Source organism: Eschrichtius robustus, chromosome 8 (assembly GCF_028021215.1).
Source record: "Eschrichtius robustus isolate mEscRob2 chromosome 8, mEscRob2.pri, whole genome shotgun sequence".
In the NCBI taxonomy this organism is placed as follows: Eukaryota; Metazoa; Chordata; class Mammalia; order Artiodactyla; family Eschrichtiidae; genus Eschrichtius; species Eschrichtius robustus.
The window spans coordinates 112,301,329-112,323,000 of NC_090831.1; the positions used below are offsets into that span (position 1 = coordinate 112,301,329).

The window sequence follows — 21,672 nt, forward strand, 5'->3', positions numbered from 1 at the left end:
TTCTGTGGCTGTCCTCCCCACACCGATGGCATAACTCCTGGTAATGAACGTTACAGGAGCTGAAAGGGATCAGCGCGGGCAACAAAAATGGCATCTACTTACCATCTTTCCACCACTGTTCTGAGAAGCAAACCGAGGGAAAGTGGACACCCTAGTGAAGACCACACTGGTGACAGGAGACTTGCTGTCTGACCTAAAAGATGTTTTAAAATCCCACATTACCTCATTGGGTTCATGGTCTCTGTGGCCAGTTCTCCCCCCTAGAACTTAGTGAGAGAGCTTTCTTCCACCTCCTTCCCTGATATTCCCTCTTCGAAGGAGATTTTGCTCCCAGCTGCTGTCAGCTGAGGTGCTTTGAGAGAGGGGCTGCTTGTCTGCGCCCCAGTGGTGGCTCAGCCGGGAAAGCATCAGAATCATCCGGGCAGCATGCCACCTACACAGACGCCTGGGCCACCCCAGGAGATGCAGATCCAGTGTTTCTGAGGCAGGGCCTGGGCATGTATATTTTCAGCGGTCTCGCCAGGTGGCTGACATACACCAAAACCGACCCAGGTCATGCATTGTCTCTGCCCAGCAGAACTGTGCTCAGGGGAGAGCAGACCCCGCAGAGAACTCCCATCCTAATTCACTCAAACCCCAGTGCTGAGCACCTCCTGCGAGTATAGAGGGGATGACAATGCAGCCCCCTGTTCAAATTGCTGGCAGAGCCATCCATGGCTCAATCTTTTATTAAAACCGTTACATTATCAGCCTTAGAACCGCCTCTCTTAGAGAAGGGCTCCTGATTTGTAAAGTTAGATGTGACCAAGGACAACATAATGATCATTTTCAGAACCCACTGGAAGCAGTTCAAGGCAAACCAGCTTCCACTTCTCTGCCGTCACGTGCCTTTTTGCTTTCACATGTAGAAGAGTGCATTCTCTTCTTTTCGAAGGTACAGTATATATGCGGGAAAGTTCACGAATCTAAAGAATACACCTTGATGGATTTTTTTTCATATACTACATACACCTGTGTAACTACTTCCCAACTCAAAGAGGGGTGCCTTCTCACAGTAGGAAAGACCTCAAAGGGTGGGACACATACTTGTTCCACCTCTGACAGACTAAAGAATGGGATCTCAGGGTACGGCTTGCTCTCCTTGGCCACTGTGGTCAATTAACAAGCGTCTGGTGAGTACCTGCAAGGTCCTGGAAACTTCCTGGTGTAAAGCAGCTGTGCCCTTCAACTGTAAGTCAGATATGAGCACCTTGTGTTTTAGGAGTCGAGCTTCAATAACAGATTTTTTATCATCTGTTATTTATTGTGTATCTGTCATCGATTAGACTCATTGGTTTGGGACCTTTTACTTGGGAGTTGTTTTCCCTTTCTTTCTGCTTCAATCCATCTTCCTTTTTCTTTAACGTTGTATCTTTATTATTTAGGGCCAAACAAAGGCTAGTACATTGCAGCTTCTCATGGAGACCTCTGGAGAAGACAACAACCCCAGTGGCAGAGCAACGCCCCGGCCCCCGGCACAGCTGCAAAAGGTCGAGCCGCGCGTGGCCCGCAGACGCCTGTCCCAGGCCCGCCACCGAGCCACCCTGGCAGCCCTCTTCAGCAGCCTCAGCAAGATCGTTTACTCCCACTCCGATCTCACAGCCTCAAAGGTACGGGGACCTGAGGGTAGGGAGGAAAAGGTCCCACGCGTGGAGGGACTGTGGAGCCGAGATGGGGACTGGCCTGGAGCTCCTGCCCCCGAGGGCTGCGGCCTGGGCAGGTCAGCGGTCAGCTGCGGACCCCTCATGGCGCTCTGTCTGCTGCTGCATGTGGGTAAAGCCTGAGAGCCGGGCCTTACCTACCCGCTGCAGACAAGCCTGGCCTCGGAGGGGAAGTGACGGCCCGAGAGGCCCGGTGAGCCAGTGACTGCAACGCCCATCCCTCTCACGGGCAGTGGTGAGCCTCTAGCAGCTGCCCAGACCCTATGTCCCCAGCCCAAGCACACACACATACCCCAAAGCACACCCCCCAATACATGCCCGTGTGTGCCTCTCAGTTTTCATGCATCAACCAGGTCTTTCCCTAGGCGACAGGGCTCTCCAGGTAGGCATTTATTTTTTCCTGATCTTAATTTTGCCTTTCTCCTTATACAGCTTTTTCATTGCTGATCAGTGCCTCTGGTGGAGCACAGAAGGTTCCGGTGGGTTTGGGTGGTGGTGGAAGAGTGGAGTGGGTATCACTGCGGGAAGCATTTAGGAGGTCTCCAACAGGGGAGAGGTCCCCAACAGCCTCAAGGTCCCCCACCCTCTTTTAACAGAGGGGGGAACTGGAGTCCAGACGGGACCTGTCAGCTAGTTGGTGGCAGGTCCAGGAGGAGGCCTGGTTTGGGGCTCCAGACCTGGCCCTCTTTCCCCGTCCATCTCTCTGGACCAGCCCAATGCCCTGCAACTGCTTCCAGACAGCGGGTTTCCCTCTGGGCTGGTGCTTTCAGCAGAGCTGCACTTATGGAGAGGGACCATTTGACTGGCGGGAGCATCCTGCTTCCGGAGCTGGCGCCGGAGCCTTGCTGAGGGCAGGCACACAGAAGAGCCCCTCAGTGGGCACAGGGCCAGGGCCTCTGTGGAAATTAGAGGAAGGCGCCCAGAGCGCCCTTGTGCAGGGCTCCAAGTGGGGCTGGAAGAATCTCAACAGAGGTCCCACGTGCTCCTCTGGAAGGCGATAGGTTGTGGCGGGAGAGGCACGGGGAGGGCTACTCCCCGGCTGGGCCAGGCTCAGGGGCTCGGGACTCAGGTGAGGGTGGGGAGGGAGAGTCCACACCTGGGCCTCTCGGCAAAGAGCTTGTCCAGCACAGCTCTGCTCTGTGTCCCCTGGGTGACGAAAACCCCGAAGTCCCTGTCATTGGCCAGTGAAGAAGTGTGCACAGACTGCAGCACAGCTGAAGAAAGAACAGGCACTCAGGGCTGGCAGTAAGGAGTGGGAGTGAATCTGGAGGAGAACCCTTTGCAGCCCCTAAAACTCACACCTCACGACGTGGTGGTCGAGAGCCTGCATGTTAACTGGCCTCGGTCCACGTGAGGCAGGTTACTCACTAAGCTTCAGTTAACACACCTGTTAAACGGGGACAACAGTCATGGCTTCCTGAGGCCTGCTGTGGAGTTTAGCAGTATAGTAGCATGAAAAACATAGCATGGTCATATGTGGTTCAGAATGTTAGTATCACTTAGGAGTATCACTTAGGAAAGTGAGGCTCCAGAAAGTTAGACAGTTTGCCTGGAAGGGCACAGCCAGAGGGCAGTCTGGAAATCAGATGTTTTCTGTCCTCTCCTTCTTTCTCTTTCGTGCTGGAGGGACAACCCTGAATTTTGCATTTGTAATGTCCATGGAGAAAGGATTTGTTCTACAAGAGTGAGATGCACGTATGTGTGGTAGCAAGGTCTTACTAGTTGTCTGTGGCTGCCAAAACAAAATACCACACACCAGGTGGCTTAAAACAACAGAAATGTATTGTCTCAGAGGTCTGGCCTCTAGAAGTCCAAAATCAAGGTGTCCACAGGGCCGTGCTCCCTCTGACGGCTCTAGGGGAGAAGACTTCCTTGCCTCTTCTGGCTTCTGGCATTTGCTGGCAATCCTTGGCGTTCCCTGGCTTACAGAGCCATCACTCCAGTTACATGGCCGTCTTCTCCCTGTGTCTTCATATTGTCTTCCCTCTGTGTGTGTCTGTCTCTGCATCCAAATTCCCCCTTTTCATAAGGACACTGGTTCATACTGGATTAGGGCCCACCCTAATGACCTCTTTTTAACTTGATTACCTCTAGAAAGACCCTATTTCCAAATAAGGTCACACTCACAAGTTTGGGGGTTAGGACTTCAACATATCTTTTTTAGGGCAACACAATTCAACCCAAACAAAGGTCCTAAGAAAATCAGCCTGCCAAAACCGTTCTAGAAACAGAATTTCAATGAATCGCACCCGGCTTACCTGGCTCTGTGCTGGTCCAGTTGACGTAGTGAGACTGCGAGGTGAGCGTGGGGTGGCCCGGCTGTGTGGACACAGCTGACCGGCCTGGACCAGAGGACTAGAAAGTCCTCGCCTCACTCTAAGAACAAGCCTGAGGTTCGGGCCACCTGTCAGCCCCTCGTGTCCGAAGAGGGGACAGAGTCCTTGCTGACCCAACGGTATAATCCTGAAGCCGGAGTGGGCCGGGGGCAGCAGATGGTGTAAGACAGCAGGTGGCCCCTGCTCTAAAGGAGGTCCTGTAGTCCACCGTGTTCTCCTGTCGCTGTCTTTTGGGTCTGCAGAGCGCTGTGCTGTGAGCTCCCCTCAAGTCTTCTTGCGCACCAGCCAGGGCAGTGGGAATCTAGAATGGCAGCCCCTGGGCTGTGGGCCCCTGGCTGCTGTGGCGTCCTCTCCCACCGCCTCCCCATCTCCTTTCTTTCCGCAGCTCCCTGAGCGAGGCCTGCATCCCGCAGCCCTTCAGAGTCCATGCATAATCCGGGGCTCAGCTGAGCTCAGCTGCGCAGATGCCCTGCTCCATCGAGCCCTCCAGTTAGATGGGCCCCTCCTCCCGCTGCCGTGCGTTCCCACAGCGCTTTGCGGCGCTTACTGAATTCTAGCGCGGGTTACACGTAGTTGTTAAGTGTTTTGTGCGTTGAGTGGTTGTTTCCATGCTCATCTTCCCTGTTAGAATGTCAGCGGCCTGAAAGCAGGGCTGTCTTGTTTACTCTGTGTCTCCGGGCTGAGCACACAGCTTTGCCCTCATACATTCCTGATGAAGGTGTGGGACTCCTGACAGGCATCGGGTGTCTGCATAATAAACAATATTTAGCGTTTCTCATTTTTGGATAATCTTGCAGTTACCATTTTGACTGTAGTAATATTACATACAGTACAGAAGGAAGGAAGGGAGGGAGGGAGGGCAGAAATGCTTGTGATTCTACTCTTGCAGAATAGGAAATTCAGAGTTCAAGTTGATAGAGCACTTGATAAATGTTTAGATCAACTAGAGTGTACGCATTTAGCAAACAAACAATATTAGCACGTTTAATGTTAACCTGCCGGTCGCACACTGGGACAAGCGAGCAGAAGTTAATGGGCCTTCGTGCCGCCTGCAGCTCTATCCATCAGGCCACCTGTGCCGTCACCGTCCACGCCGACTTCATGTAGCGTATATAGTAGTGTGCAACCCTAGTTGTCTGCTGAGCTCAGCTTAATTGTTTCCAAATACTGTGATATTTCTGTGAGAACCATTTCCAGAATACAAAGTAAATGTCATGCCTTCTGTGGATCAGAGCAAACTTCCTACCTTTTCTGTCGACAGCGTCAAGGACTGGGGCTTTGCCCCCGAGGGAGGGTGGCCTCAGGCCGGGAAAGGGGCTCCTGTGTCCGCAAAACCATCTCTGTGGTGGGAGCCTGACTTTTCCGCACTGTCTGTCTCTGTCCTCAGTGGCAGGTTTTGAATAAGGCGAAGAATCATATTCAGGAACTGGAACAAACCTTGGATAATCTGCTGAAGCTGAAAGGTAAGAGATCCCTACCTGCCACCCCTCTACCTCCCAGGAAAGGGCTGGTTTGTTTTTCTATTGGAAACAGGGAGATTGGGTTAAGCCAAGTGAACATGTATTTATTGAGAGCCTACTGTGTGCCAGGCACTGCACCTGGGCCAGGGGTACGGTGAGATCCATGCCCCTGTCCTCAGGGAGCTTAGCGTCTGGCAGGACAGACAGACGTCAGCAGGCTGTGTGAGCATGATGAGTTCCTTCCTAGGTGCTGTTGAAGGGTGCCTGAACTCCTCAGGTCAGAGAGGCCAGAGAAGTGGACTGGGGCCTGTCCAACTCAAAAGCAAAGGGCAGAAGCTGTCTCCCTTCCTTGCACTGAGGCTGGGAGACATGGCTGGCTGGGAATTTGGGTTTCATAAGCTAGTGGAAGCCGAATTCTGAAAGGGGTACTTTCCATGTCTTGACTGAGAAAGTCCAGTTCAAGAAACTCTTCCCCTGTTCTAGTGCTCTCCCCCCACACCTAACAGGAGAGGTGAAACTGGGCTCTTGACTCCCTAACACTGAACCTGGGTGGGCTCAGCGACCACCCATGGTCCACCCAGGCCAGAAAGGCAGGAGAGACTGGACAAAGGCCCAACTTTATCATGTGTGACCCTTGACTTCAACTTCCCTCATAGAATCCTTCAACCTGGAGGATGGGAATGTAAACAGCTTAGAGGAGGTCAAGGAAGAATATGCCAGCATGTACTCCAGAAATCCCAGGTAAGACACCCAAGCACCAGGAGACCTAGAATCTGCTGTTCTACTACCACAGTGCTGCTGCAGCTCCACAGCCCACCTTTCCCCTCCAGAACGCAGAACCGAGGAAGAGGTGCTGCTTACCTGTTTAGAACAGTCTTGTGCTGGAGAGATTTCTTTTCTATGTTATTCGAATCACACGCACTGGATTTTTTCCCGATTATGAAAATCCTACTTATTAACAGAAAATGTCAAAAAGACAGAAATGCCCAAAAAAGAAAATTAAAATACATATTATCTCACCACTCAAAGAAAATCAATGTTAATCTTAAAGAATATCCTAGTTTTTTTCATTTTGCACATTATTTTGTAGAGAAATGAGATCACAGTGTTCATACCATGTTATAGCTTTTAAAGAAACTCACCTAATGGCTTTATTGAGGATATATATGAAAATAATGAAAATCCAAATCTCTGCCTACTTTCCAAACTTCGTAGGAACCCAAGAAAAACCAAACTGAACTTCAGAGAGGAAAGGAAAAGTAGTACACCCAGGTGTCACAGATGCTGAAAGGGGAACCTCCTTTATAATGTCACAGTCAGACAAGAGAGGCTGATTCGAGCAATGTCTTTCTCGTACTTTTATGATCTCATTTTGAACATTTAACTCTCGCACTTTTTGATGTGTACTTTGTAGACTTAGTCTTTGCTGTGCTCTCAAAGGATGACCCAGGCCCTGTACCACCATCCTGCACAGCTGCTTTGAGAGCGGCCTGGACTTTGGGGACAATGGCCAGGCCCTCATCACCTCTGGTGGCCCCAGGGCGTGCCCAGCACAGTGTACATTCAGGCTGGCCTCTCAGGAGGCACAGGAGTACGTGTATAAACAATTTTACTCACTCTGAAAAGGGGACTGCGAACTGCTTACTGTCAGAACCTCCTGAGAGCCCGCCGAGGTGAAGTGATGTTGTTTCCTCTTGTTGTCGGTGGGGTTACTACTGATGAATTTTATTTTCTTCTCCGTGCTTTACTGTATTTTCCAATTTTTTTAAACAATAAATGTGTATTATATCCTAAGGGAAATAATCGGGGAAATGATAGATTATTAAATTAAATTAAATTCACATTGTAGACAACGTGAGAATACAGAAAAGTATTAGAAGGACACGATCACCTATAATCACACTCTGCACTGCTTTGGTCGTCGGGGGGCGGAGGCAAGAGTGGGGTGTGTGTGTGTGTGTGTGTGTTGAGTGTACGTGGCAGGGTGTTTGTGGCCACGTTTTACAAATCAGACTAGCCCCACCTGGAAATCAGCCTGGGAGATGATCTCAGTGAGGCAGATGTTAGCTACTGATCCCACCACATTTATTACATAAGCCATCCTCTCCTTCCTGATTTCACATACGACCACTATCACATACTAAAATCTTATTAATACTTGTATCACTTATCCACATGAGGATGACTAAATTTCTTTCAGAATCATATTAATTAGGATTTTTTTCACTAGAATTATTGTAAGCCTACAATAATTAAAACTGTGGTACCAGCAGAGGAATAGATTAATTACATTTTATAATTATTATATTTTAATTAATTAATTACATTATGAGTGAACTTAAGTGCCTTTGTTCAGGATCATTTGTATTTCCTTTCCTGGGAGCTTTTTTTAACCTATTCTTTGCCCATTTTCCTGTTGGGTTGGTGGTCTTTTTCTTATTTAGTGGTAGAAGGGCTTTATGTATCATAAGAAATTAGCTCTCTTTCTAGTATATGGATTACAGACAATTGTACCTTGGTTGGTTGTTTTCCTATTTTGCTTTCAATGTTTCTGTTTTTTGTTTTGTCCATGCAAAAATTAAGTCTAATCTGTCCATCTGTAATGGCACCTGATGTTGGGTGAATAGTCAGAAAGACTTCCTCCACTCTGAGATTAGAGAGAGAGAAAGAGAGGTTGAGACTTCTCCTATGTTTTCTTCTGGCACACTTGCTTTTTATCTCAATCTGATACCTTGGGGATTATTCCTATCAGCATGAAGAGATTCTGGGTACAAGTCCTGGTTTTCCAAATTGTGTCATGTTGTTTCAGTCTCTTAAAACTGTCTTCTGAAGAGCAGAATTTAAAACTTTATAATGCCCAACTTATTCATTTTTTTCTTTTCTAGATGGAGCTTTTAGTTTAAACCTAAGTATTTAACCATGGTTTTTGGTGCTATTGTAAATGGTACTTTTTAAAATTTCAATTTCCAATTATTCATTGCTAATATATAGAAATACTATTGGTTTTTGTATATTGACCTTGTATTCTGCAACCTTGCTTCCTTCTTAGTTCTGGTCACATATTTGTAGATTCTTTGGGATCTTCTACATAGGTAATCACATTGTCTGCAAATAAAGACAGTTTTATTTCTTCTTTCCAATCTGTACACCTTTTATTTCTTTGGTTCACCTTATTGGACAGGCTATAATCTCCAGCACAATTTTGAATAGAAGTGGTAAGAGAGGACATCCTTGTCTTATTCCTGATCTTAGCAGAGAAACAGTCTTTTACTGTTAAGTATGATGTTAGCTGTAGGTTTTTTGTAGATGCCCTTTATTAGGTTGAGGAAATTCCCTTCTATTCCTAGTTTGCTGAGAGTTTTCATCATGAATGGATGTTGAATTTTGCCGAGTGCTTTTCTGCACCTATTGAGATGATCATATAGGTTTTTTTTTCTCTTTAGTCTATATATGCTAAAACTGTGTCAAGAATTTCAGTCTTGATGTTCATGAGGGATTACCTGGTTTCCATTTCCTCCCCAGTCTGGTGTTAAATACAGTTCATCAGAAAGGTTCCGACACCTGGTGCTCAATCGAGGCAGTCGGGAAGGAGTTTGAGGAGGAAGAAGAGGAGGAGGAGGAGGAGGACCAGGAAGAGGAGGAAGAGGATGAGGAAGAGCAGGAGGAGGAAGAGGAGAAAAAAGTGGCGCTCTTAAACTCCCCAGTTACCTTGCTGCCAGACCTCTTGGAATTTGAACGGTGTGAAGAGCTGGGCCCCTGTGGGGAAGGGGACAGGTGCTCCACCTGGGGCATCCTGCAGGCCCCGAGTCATGGAAGCTCCAGGATTTCCACATGGCGGGGGCTCAGGGATGAGGTTGGCAGAGGAGCCAGAGAAATAGTCCTGAAGCCACATCTGCATAGCACGTGAACTGTGTTTCCTTAGACCGACTTTATTTGGGGTGACTTTGGGGGGCCCGTGGGTGGGATATGAGGGCTAAAGCCACCCCCACTGCACACACACACACACCACAGGTCTGCTTCAGCAGCATTACTAATCTTGGGGTAAGAAAGGCAGTGGCTGGATGGCTCAGATTCCCCCCGCCCCTCACCGCTCCTCCACAGACCTGAGGCCCCCCACATCCACGGGGGAGGGGCGGGTCCAGTAGAAGGAGGCTCGCTCCACAGCTTCCAAACTAAAGCGAGGTCATATCACATCTGCACGTGTCTGGGCTCTAAACTTGAAGCAGTTTTCCCCTGGGGGGAGAGCTGAGCCTGCCCTGCCTCTCATCCTCTCTTTTGTCCCGCAGAGCGCTTCACAGGGGGCGCTGGGAGGACTTGGGGAGGGACCGCGAAGCACAAAGCTAAGTCGCCCACGGCCCCCCAGATAGCTTCTACTCTGCAAGTGGCAAGGCAGGCGGCGGCTAGTGAGGCTGAGTCCCTGGTGAAGCACAGCGCGGGCAAGGCCTGTGTGCTGTGCACGCCTCCCCTCTCCCCGCCACCACGGGATCCCGAGGAGCCGGCCTGGGCGGGACCCCGGGCCACCGGCTTCAGGTCCGGGAGTTGCTGCCCTTTCTGTTGCAGGTACCTCAACTTTTACAAGCAGACGATGGACCTTCTGACCGGGAACGGGATCGTCTCCTCGCAGGAGGTGACCCTCCCCATCGTGTCTGCGGCCATCTCCCACCTGTGGCAGACCCTCTCCGAGGAGAGTAAGGCCAGCCTCCTGCAGGCCTGGGCGCAGAAGCACAGCGGCCTCCTGGGCCTCGCGGGGGCCTGTCAGGAGCCGGCCTGCGCCGAGGGCAGCGTGAAGGACAGCGGCGTGGAAAGCCAGGGGGCCAGCTGCTCGCTCGTCTCCACCCCCGAGGAGGTGAGCGGACCGACGGGTGGGGTGGAGGGTGGGCATCACCTCTGCCTGGAGACGCCAGGGAGCTGCCCGGGTCAGACAGTAACTTGGAGGTGCTGTTTGGATTCTGGGGCGCGCGGTAAGTTTCTGATTTTCCCGACATAGTATACGCAACCACAGAACCACAGTTATTTTTCCCCTGCTACTTTCCTGGCCTTTCCATGGGGATTACAGAAAAGAAGGTTTAGAAGGTTGTATGCACTAGGATTCTTTCGGCTTCAAGTTGCTCGCTCTTTAAACCAAGAGGAAATGTACTCGGCACACCCAGGGAGGGCCCGAGGCAGGAGGACTTCCGCTTCGTCTCCCTGCGATGTCGCCGCCGACTCGGCTCTTTCCGTCTCCCTGCTCTGCCTCGTCTCAAGGGCGGCATCTCACCTTCCCTCCCCAACCCACTTCCCCCACCCCGTGTGGTGACTGTGGAACGGCAGCTGGTAGCAATCAAGTTGTTATTCCTTCTCTACATCAGGTAGGAGAAAAGATTCCCTGTGCCTCTTTCTTAAGGGTCAAGGAAGACCTTTCCCAGAAATTTGCACCATACCTCTCCTGCCCTCTCATTGGCCGGAATTGGTCATATTGCTAGATTACTGAGCCAATGAGTAATCGAGATAGGACTAATCAGGCCCAATCCCTGAGAGCAGGTCAGCTCCCACCCCAAAGAGCATTGCAGAACGCAGAGGAGGCAACCACGCCTCTGCTGTAAATGTGCTTCTCGGCGTGCAAGCAGCAAGAACGGCCATGGTGAGCCATGCAGAGCATTGGGTGGCGTTAGGTTCGCGGTCCGCTCAGCGCTGAGATCAACTGGGCCCCTCAGCTGCTCTTCCAGAATTAGGACAGCCTCAGAAGGCTGCTGCTACCACTTGCGGCTCTGCTCTCCGCGCCTGTCTAGTGCTTTGCGGGACATTTAGCTTCCATGGACCCCACCCCCTGCTTTGCCCTGACTTTCCAAATACTCCTCCGCGGGTGGTCCCTTGGAGGGGACGTCCAGTGTCTCTCTGGGGAGTCTTAGAGCCAGAGAACCTCCTCCAAGTGCCTCTGATGCTGGGGGCCAGCTCTCGAGGCCCCGTCCTCTGGGAGGTTTCCCAGCCACCAGGGCCCGGGCCAGGAGAGCAGTGGTCACCTTGCCCAGTCCTTCCAGTTCACAGACCAGGCCTAGCATGTGTCCTAGCAAGTCCAGGGCACATAGTTCCTGCTTCAAGCATTGTATCCTTCAGCACAGAGTTTTTCAAGTCTCTGCCCTTTGGTCACCTGTTTATGCTCTATCCTCCATGATCTCCCCTGATGCTTCTCAAGTGGAGCTCAGCCTGGGGATGTCCCTGGTGGTCCAGAGGCTAAGACTCTGTGCTCCCAATGCAGGGGGCCCGGGTTCTATCCCTGGTCAGGGAACTAGATCCCACATGCCTCAACTAAAGATCCCGCATGCCGCAACGAAGATCCCACGTGCCGCAACTAAGACCCGAGGCAGCCAAATAAATAAATCTATAAAAAAAAAAAAAAAAAAAAAGGCAGGTGCCTGGCTAGTACCCCAGACCCACTGAATCCGAGTCCCCGAGGGGGTGGCTCAGAATCTGCATTTTGAACAAGCACCCCAGGTGACTGATGACCGCGGGTGTTAGTCGAGGGAATTCGCAGGGCGGATATGCCACAGTCAACCGCTACCACCCATGCCCCCTCCCCACCCGCCATTCGCCACTCCACTGGACTATGGCTTCTGATCTGACTACGAATAGTTGGGTCCACCATGAGAGGATGTGAGCTCTCCTCCATAATGGCCAAAGCAGGGCCAGACAACCAGCCCCAAAAGACCTCAACCCAAGGCAAGCATCAGCCAGGCTAGATGTCTTTGTAGCCTCAAAGTGCCTGGCCCTGGGGTCCCACAACAAAGAAGGCAAAAGAAAACGTATGTCAAATGGATGAAAATTCTGTCAAACTGAGCTGACTGCACACGTGTTTGCAGCACAAACCTTTCCTCAAGGAAGAGCAGACCCAAAGAGAAAACCCCAGAATCTAATGTCTCCAAATCACAGAAGCAGCTTGTCTGGGCTTTTTCAGGAAGGGCTAAGGGCTCACGTTCTTCTGGTGTCGAGGGAAGCTGGCAGCAGAGTCTCTTAGCCGTGCCCAGAGCAGGGCTCTGCCTGCATCGCCGTCCCCAAGCTTGGGCCAGCCCAGGGCCGAGTGACAAGGTGAGTGGGGCAGATGACAGTTATGCCCAGGGTAGGGACAGAGCCACTTACTCCTGCTGTGGCTTCTAAATTAGTTGCAGTGAAACCTCTGCAGCTCCTGGTCCACCTGAGAGGTTCTACTGTGGAACAGTTGCGTTTGGGGCCAACCCCTGGACTCGGGATCAGGTGGCCAGTGCCCCTCACTTCTGAGAGGTGCGGCCCCGTAAGTGTGCTGGGTGCCCCAGAAGGACCTCAGAGCCTGGCCATGCTGCCCCCAAGAGCTGGTTTGTGAGAGGGGTTTGCACAGGTGAGGATGGTATGTGGCCTGTGATTGTGATGGGCTGATTGATTTGAGGGAAGGAATTTAGGTCCTGCGTCCCTGCCTCAGGCCTGCTGGGGAGGAACACGGAGACAATGGGCTTCTGTGCTGATGGACACAGGAGCCTAGGCCTTTCAGTGACCCCTTCCCAAATCCTGAGGTGACCAAAGGGATATCAAAAAGAAGGACACCAGAAAATGTCCAGAAAGCCAGGAGGACAATTCACAATTCCAGAGTCCCAGGGAATTCAGTTCAGGGAAAGTGAATTGTAAGAAGACATGAAGTGGGGAACGTCCCTGGCAGTCCAGTGGTTAAGACTTCGCCTTCCAATGCAGTGGGTCGGATTCAATCCCTGGTTGGGGAACTAAGATCCCACGTGCCCTGCCACCAAAAAACCAAAACATAAAACAGAAGCAATATTGTAACAAATTCAATACTTTAAAAATGATCGGGCTTCCCGGGTGGCGCAGTGGTTGAGAATCTGCCTGCCAATGCAGGGGACACACGTTCGAGCCCTGGTCTGGGAAGATCCCACATGCCGCGGAGCGACTGGTCCCGTGAGCCACAATTACTGAGCCTGCGCGTCTGGAGCCTGTGCTCCGCAACGGGAGAGGCCGCGATGGTGAGAGGCCCGCGCGCCGCGATGAAGAGTGGCCCCTGCTTGCCACAACTAGAGAAAGCCCTCGCATAGAAACGAAGACCCAACACAGCCATAAATAAATAAATTAATTAATTAAAAAAAAAAATCAATCTGGAATATGAAGATGTTTTTCATAAAAAAATCTGGCAGCGTGTTTAAATTACAAAATAAATTTTAAAAAAAATGATCCACATCAAAGAATAAAAAACTTTAAAAAGAAAAAAAAAAAAAAAGACGTGAACGGCAGACAGAAGGACCCCTTCTGTCCAAGACAAAGAGCAATGTGTCCCCAGGTAAGAGAAGAGGAGACCCTGGGGAACCTGCTAGAACTTGCCAACTAGGATCAGAGAATGCCCTCTTGACTCCCACATAGAAGGGGTAAAAAAGCACACCTAGTTAAAATTTTCATATAAGAGTGTCCATGCAATACTTGGGACATTTGTATGCTAAAAAATTATTCATTCTTTATGTAAAATTCAAATTTAACCAAGCATCCTGTATCTTTATTTACTAAATCCTGCAATGCTAAGTGTATATCATGTTCCCGTGGAATATTTAATATTCATCAACAGATTTTTAAAAAGCAGAACTGAGAACTTTCTAAATAGCAAGATTCCAAAATTGGAAATATATGCTATAATATGTCTCGGGGAAATGACTGGAGGAAACAGATCAGTATGTCAACAATGGACATCTCTGGGTGGGATTGTTTCTCAGTGATTTTAACTTTGTTTCTATTTTCCAAAATTTCCAAGATGAACGTGTGTTTCTTTTACAAAGCACATAGTATTCAATAATAGCTAGCATATTTGAGCTATTATTATGTGCCAGCTGCTTCCCATACATCATTTAATTCTTGCAGCATCCCTATGGGTAGGCACTGTTGTGATTCCCTTTGGGATTTGGGAAATTAAGTCACAGCTTAGGGAGTGGCAGGGCTGGGAGTCGGCTTTCCTGCAGCTTAACCCCAGAGCCCCCTTAACCTCTGTTCAGCTGCCCTGGCATGAAACCGCTAGATTGTGGATCCTGGGCTCAGATAGTCTCTGCCCCTCGGGAGGTGTAGATGAGCCCTTTCCAGTGTAAACTGAGGTTCACCTCTGGCTGTTGCATCTTGCACCTAAGCTCCCGCTTTCTTTAAAAGGAGGAGACCATGGTCCCCAGTGCTTCCCCGTCTCTCAGCCACCTCTCGGGGTTGGCAGTTTGTTCTGGGTGGGCAAGAACTTAATACTCATCCTCTGGAAAGGTCACCAAGCAGAGAGCCTGGGTTTGGGCCTCAGCTTTAACATGCACCCATTTGGGGCTGAGGGCTAGAGAGGCTTTCTACACATCTCTCCCCCAGCCACCCAGAGCAAACATCAAAGTGTAGGGGTATTTCTGACACATGAAGTTTTGTGCTTCCTTTCAGATCCTTTTTGAAGATGCCTTCGATGTGGCAAGTTTCCGGGACAAAAGTGAGGCTCCAAGTACATCTAGCTCCAGGTGAAGAAGGGGGTGTGAGACTGTGTGTGTATCCGAGTGTGTAAGTGTGTGTGTGCATGGGCACCCCTCTTGGGGTGTTTACGAGCCTCTCCCCTGCAGCCTCTCAGAAGGGAGCATAATTCAGTGGAAGTTCTTGGAAATCCACTTTTTTCTGTGATTCAAAGCAGGTCCTAGGATTGTGCCATTGCCCTGGGGATGATGTTGTCTGGGGCTTCTTCAGAGTAGACAGTTCTTCCATCGTGGCCCAGGGCTGAGACACAGCAGGTTATCAACTCCAGGTTGCTTGTGCTGCACTGTTCCCCGGGGTGAGGTGGCCATGGGCAGGTTACAGCAGTCGGTCTGCTCCGAGAGGTGGGTGGGGGGGCCTCTGGGGCACAGAGAGCCGGGGCCAACGTGGAAACGGGCCCGGTGCCCTGAGCTCTGAGTCGCACAAGGGGAGAAGCTGCTTTTCACAGTGCTGATGGGAAGGATGTGGAAGGAGGGGAGGAGGGGATGGCTGACCCCCTGAAGTGAGAAGAGCATCTGGGGAGATGTTAAAACAAGAAGCAGCTTGTTTTAAAAAAAGAAAACAGGTGTGTTTTCTCAGAAAGAAAGTGTAGGCTGGAAATTCCCTTGCTACTTTGAAAAGCTGTGGTCTTACAGCCTGAAGGCACAGGCCCTTTGGCTAGCTGGCTAAAAAGAAGCAAGAAAATTTAGTTTTTCTGCCTTGGGAGTGAGGCTGACATTCATGTCCTCGTGATCCCAAAGAACATCTCCATTCTCCCCGAGGCCTGTGGCTACGGCCTGGAGCCCTGGCCGCCTGCAGGCAGATCAGAGGTCAGCATTTGCTCCTCTGCTCCCACCCCACCGCCCCCAGCCCAGGCAGACTTGCCCAGAATCTCAAAGCGCTTTTCCCTGGTGACTCAGGCTCTTCCCAGCTGTGTGTGGAGTCTGATTTGGCTGAAACTGGCTGGAGACATACGCTCCTATTTCTGAGCTGGGCTTGGGCTGTGAAGACGATTTTGCTGAAAAGTGGCCAAAGTGTACTTGGAACTCCTCACTCTACTGATGGAACAAAAAACAACCAATTAAAACATTTTTTTTTTCTATTTTCCCTAGAAAAGGCAGGGGTTGCTGCCAGGGGTTCCCACGCTGACTGTGGGACCTCACTCCAGCAGGAAGTCAGCTGTCCAGGCCTGATTCACGGTCCTGTTGGCAGGCTTCTCCCCTTGTCCCAGGAAGCAGCAGGAAAGGAATCTGCAAAGCAGCCTGCCCTCTGCGCCAGGCCCGTGTTCCGTGTTAGACCTCCTGAGTGGAGGCATCTCAAGGGGCTGGTCTTGACCGTGCCCTGAGCCCCCCGAGCCTGGGCAACCACCGGTGGGAGCAGAACCATGTGGCGTTGCTGTACGAGCCTGACTCTGGGAGGAGAGGAAATCTCGCTCCTTGTTCCACAGGCCACAGCTCAGAACACTAAGCTAGGCGCGCGAGCCTGCCTCCCTGTAGTCTCGCTTTCCCAGCAGGTTCCAGACATGGTGTTGGAACTGGGGCCATGCAAGCCTTCCATGGAGGGCTCAGCTGCGTGCTTCAAAGTGCTTGGCTCCCACTGTAATCCAGATATTTTAGTGGGTACAAACAGAGGTAGAACGTTAGGATTCTAAAGGTTTGCTGTTTCTTCCTCCTTTCTGCTGTCAGTTCCGTGCTGGCTGTCTGCAACCCAGAAAATCCCGAGGAGAAGTTTCAGCTCTACATGCAGATCGTCAATTTTTTTAAAGGCCTTTGCTGTGTTAACACTCAGTTCAAACAGGTAGGATGGAGCAGAGTACAGTGAGGCCTTGGCTCACCTCCCCTCGGAGGGCGAGAAGGGCCCTGGAGGGGAGACCCGGTTACAGCTCCCCCAGCTCACACCACGGCGGGGGGGCGTTCTTCCACGGGTGGTTGACTTCAGCCTAATGCATCCTGTGAAACGGAGGATGTCCGGGGAAATGGAGGGGAGAGACAGAGGGATGCTCTTCAGGGCAGACCTGAGCCTGGGAGTCCCTTGATGCCGGGACCAGACCTCAGGGGCCTGGCCCTTCGCAGGCATTCCTACATGTTGTGTGACTCCTTGATGCCTTTCTAAGGGGCCGGACCGTTTCGTCATCTTCGGAGACCCTGGGGTAATATTTGCTGCCAGCTTTTGAAGGATATTAATTTCTGCTTCCAAAAAGCTGACTGTGCAGCCTCAGGGACATGCACTGTGGGGGGTCTTGGTTAGAAGGTCCATTCCTGGAAGCTTCCACGGGGGGAGAGGGTTACGCCTGAGCTGCCACGGGGACAGGCCCTTTCAGGTTCATAGCCATGGATTTTCTCACGAATTTAGCAAAACTGTAGCTGTTCATTAAAAAAGGTAAGTGATAGTGATGAAAATGTCTCAAATAATTCGGACAGCTTTTCCATGGGGCCCTCCTCCCGCGAACCCTTCATTTCCCTCTGCCAAGACCACTTTGAATCTCCACTTGGAGCCAGGGCCCTTCCCTGCGCTTTGCTCTCCACCTCCCAACCCTTGGCCGCTGGCTCTGACCACTGTGTCCCTTTCTCTCAACACAGTGAAGTCAGTTCACTTTACCAAGGCTTTGAGAATGGATCGATGGGACAGTCTTTGCTTTCCCTGCTTCCTTTCTCTACACGTGGCAGGAAAGAAAGAACAGGCAGGGCTGGAGCACCCATGGAAAGCAGAGGTGCTCAGACTTGAATCGCCTTGGGAGCTTATTGGAAATGCAGACTCCCATTGTCCCCACGCCCAAGATGCCCATTCAGCGTTGAGAGATGCGGCCCCAGAAATCTGTATTTTGGACAAGCTGTTCAAGAGTGTCCTCGTGCAGGAGGCCTCAGGCTTTGGTAGATGGTTTGTAAAGAGGGCAACTGCATTCTCTTCCCTGTTTGTTCCCCGCTATCAGCTTCATGGGAGGTGGCTGGATGAAACTTAATTAGTACCTGTATTGGTTTCCTAGGACTGACGTTACGAATTACCACGAACTTGGTGGCTTAAAACAACAAAAATCTATTCTCTCATAGCTCTGGAGGCCAGAAGGCCAAATTAAGGTGTTGGCAGGGCCCTGCTCTCTCTGAAAGCTCTAGGGAAGGATCCTTCCTTGCCTCTTCCTAGCTCCTGGTGGCTCCCAGCAATCCTCAGCATCCCTTGACTTGCAGCTGCATCACTGCAGTCACTGCCTCCGTCTTCACATGGCCTTCTGCTGTGTATCTCTCCGTCCCTCTCATCTTGTAAGGACACCAGCCATTTGGATTGAGGGCACACCCTAAATCCAGATGATTTCAGCTTGACATCCTTAACTAATCTTACATCTGCACAGACTCTATTTCCAAATGGGTTTCAGGAGGATATGAATTAGAGGGAACACCACTCAACACATTTCAGCACCCAATTCCAGCAAACACCTCTCACAGCCTAGTGCTTTCACAAATCTGCAGCTTAAAAATGCCTCTTCGCCGTTTTCAGAGGCTTAAGGAAGTAGAACATTTGGAATGACATTCAAGCACTCTGTGTGATAGAGACTTCAGTGTGTGGTTCCCTCCCAGGACGCTTGGCCTCCGGGCAACCACTATGCTCCGACTCCCTCTTTTCTCAACCTTTGCCGTACCCTCACCCTGAACAATGGGCCTGGGTGATTTTCCTTCTACCAGCTGTTCCCCCTCTTGGATCCCCTGGCTCTCGTGCGCCCCGCCCCCATCAGTAGAGCCCAGCAGGTGAGGACCGTTCTCCAGAGCTGGAGAGGCTTCATTTGCAGAGTCACCCCCAATCTGGCCGTCACCCTGGGGACCAGGTCCCACGTTCATAAGATGGTTGGCTGGATTAGGGGTGCTTCCCAGGGCCCAAGGGGATCAACCCCTAACCATCAGGGCTAACAAATTACAGGGCTGATTTTTCTGCTGGGGTGGGGAGAGGTAGGAAGAACACAAACCCAGGAACGTACGGTTAGGGGAAGAGGTAATGGGGAGTCAGAGAGGTTGGCTGGGGTCATTGTTAAAGGACTGAGAAACCCTTGCTAAACAGACATAGCGCTGTTTCTTTTAAAAAATTATCTCCAAACAGCTAACCCATGAACATGATTTAAAGTTCGAAAGTTACCAAAAGATATACAAAGAAAACGTAGTCTTTCGCCTACCACTGTCCCTTGCTTACTATCGCATTCCCTTCCCTGAAGGCAGTTACCATGACCAGTTTCTGTACAGCCAGCCAAAGATATTCTCCAGATATTTACAGAATCTTTCAAACACAAATGGTAGCCTACTATACACATTGCTCTGTACCTTGCCCTTTTAAAATAGTTTATCCTACGGATAGAGAGGGATCTCATTCCTTTTTTTTTTTTTTTTTTTTGAAACAGCTGGTGGGTGCATCATGGTGTAATTTACCATCCTCTGTTGAGGGCATTTGGATAAAGCTTTAAGATTGCCCCCGTCTCTCTTATGGGATCCCAGAAATCTCCAGGAGAGGAAAGAAGTCAGTTCTGTTGAATCCAGGAGAAGCCTTTCTGGAGATCACAGAGTACTGAGTGGAGTGAAATAGAAATGGACTCCCTGCCCCCCATTGCTCTTAACTTCCTGGCTGGAAGCTGGAGAAGAAGATACCACTGAAGAGATGTGGGGGAGAGACAGAGGGAGGGGGGCACGCCTGAGATGATGGGGCCTTCTCCTCTGCCTGAGGCCCAGAGCCCTTAAATAAAATTGAATCCTCTTCTACCTGTGTTTTGCAGGAACCAGACCTTCCCGTCGACGATGAGATGATAATGTTGAGGTGCATGGAGACGTTTGACGATGAAGATCTGTGATGTAGAAGGGCTGGGAGCAGGAGGGGATGAAGGAGGGCGGGCAGTCTCCAGGTTTGAATGCTGGCAGCCCAGGTTGCCCCTGCCTCAGCCTTGCAGGATGTTTTGGAGTGGGCTGTCCTGAAAGCATTTTGATGGTTGTAGTTTCTGATTATTATAAAGTATTTAAGAGGAGTGTGGCCCCGTGTCAGTCTTTCAGGGTTGTTTGGTATGAGGTGCTGGCCTGCTGCTGCAGGGCACACACCTGCTCCCACTGTGCTCCTATTCAGGGGGTACCGGATGCACCTGAAGCCCAGGCCACGAGCCTTTCAAGAACAGGACAGGCAGGATCTGTCCCATGACACCGGGTACTTGCAGCACACCTGGGTTCAGGACATTGTTTTGATGGGTTCTAGAGAGTTCTGGAGCCCACCACACATCCTGCATGTTCTAGGAGCCCAGGAACAGTGTTGACCTCAACCCTGTGCTCCAGGACATCAAGGTAGAATCAGCTACATCTGCTTCTTCTGATAATAAAGACTCCTGAATGGAGTCCAAGCCAGATCCCACAGTGTTCTGAGTGCTTTCTGGTGAGGCCCCTGGGCAAAGAGTGCATAAATGTCCCTGGGCCTGTACACTGGGTGTGATGGTTAATTTTATATGTCAACATGGCTAGGGCACGGTACCCAGGTATTTGGTCAAACATTATTCCAGGTGTCTCTATGAAGGTATTTTTTTTTAGAAGAGATTAACATTTAAATCAGTAGAGCTTGAGTAAAGCAGATTACCCTCCATAGTGTGGGTGGGCCTCATCCAATCAGCTGAAGGACTGGATAGACCAAAAGATTGACCTCCCCCAGGAAGAGGGAATTCTGCCAGTGACTGCCTTCAGACTCCAGCTGTAACTCTTCCCAGCCTCCTGGTCTACCCTGCAGACTTTGGACTTGCCAGCCTCCACAATCACATGAGTCCATTCCTTAAGTCAATCTCTCTCTCTTTCTCCCCACCCTGCCCTCCCACCACCCCCATATATGTATGTGTGTGTGTGTATACACATGTATATATCTCTCTGCAGACATGTATGTGTATACACACACACACACACACACACACACACACACACACACACCCCATTGGCTCTGTTTCTCTAGAGAATCCTGACTAATCCACTGAGGATGCAGAGAGAACAGGTTCGCCTGGCTCTTTACAGTTTATATATCATAACAACAGTGGCTCCGCTCCACTGAAGGCCTCTCAAATGCTTTGACTGTTTAATGTCCCTGTGAGAACCTGACATGCAGGTTAAGTCTTAGGATCCAAACCTGGTCCTGACTCCACAGCGCCAGAACCCACTGCCTCACTATACCGTCCTGTGATGCACAGTCTGACCCCAAGGACTGGCGCTGGGGCTGTGCAGGGATTGTAGCTTTGCTGGCCCTTCAGTGTTTACAAATGGCAGGGGCCTGGCGGGGAGGGGCCTGGAGGGGAGGGGCCTGGAAGAGGAAGCGTCTGGAAGAGAAGGGCCTGGGGGTGCTGGCAGGGCCTCCAGCCTCTTTGGGGAGGAAGAGAACTGTTCCCGTCACCTTTCAGCAAACAGCCCCATCTCCGTCCCCTGCCCCACCCAAAGCCTCTTCCTCCCGATGCATCAAAATACTGCCAAGAGGACTGGTTTACACTGGAGACGGGAGGGCTGGAGCACAGTGGAAGGAAGCAGCTTGGGGCCAGACCTCGGTGACTCAGTGACTGGGTCAAAGCACGCTTGTCGTGGTCTTAATCTAATACTTATTTGGCTGCCACCATGTGCGGGGTGCAGAGGTACTCGAGAGGGCAGGGTCCCCGCCCCACGTGAGCGGGGAGCTCAGCACATTGGGTGGGGGACAGTGAAGGCTTTGGGACGTGCAGAAGGAGCGCGC

At 50.8% G+C, this 21,672-nt stretch overlaps 1 protein-coding gene across 1 annotated transcript; it reads left to right on the forward strand.

Moving 5' to 3' along the window:
* Positions 1–1,430: 1,430 nt before the first annotated feature.
* STRA8 (stimulated by retinoic acid 8) lies at positions 1,431–19,783 on the forward strand. The gene is made up of 8 exons (XM_068550156.1): positions 1,431–1,649; positions 5,424–5,499; positions 6,153–6,237; positions 9,019–9,234; positions 10,057–10,342; positions 14,902–14,975; positions 16,647–16,758; positions 19,709–19,783. The coding sequence occupies exons 1-8, from the start codon at positions 1,458–1,460 to the stop codon at positions 19,781–19,783; spliced, it is 1,116 nt and encodes a 371-aa protein (XP_068406257.1). The 5' UTR covers positions 1,431–1,457.
* The last annotated feature ends 1,889 nt before the right edge of the window (positions 19,784–21,672 follow it).

Excerpts from the sequence above, each read along its gene's own strand:
- STRA8 (XM_068550156.1), top strand. The coding sequence starts at position 1,458 with ATGGAGACCTCTGGAGAAGACAACAACCCCAGTGGCAGAGCAACGCCC. Across the intron at positions 1,650-5,423 it reads CCGATCTCACAGCCTCAAAG|TGGCAGGTTTTGAATAAGGC; the intron begins GTACGGGGACCT and ends CTCTGTCCTCAG. Across the intron at positions 5,500-6,152 it reads TAATCTGCTGAAGCTGAAAG|AATCCTTCAACCTGGAGGAT; the intron begins GTAAGAGATCCC and ends CTTCCCTCATAG.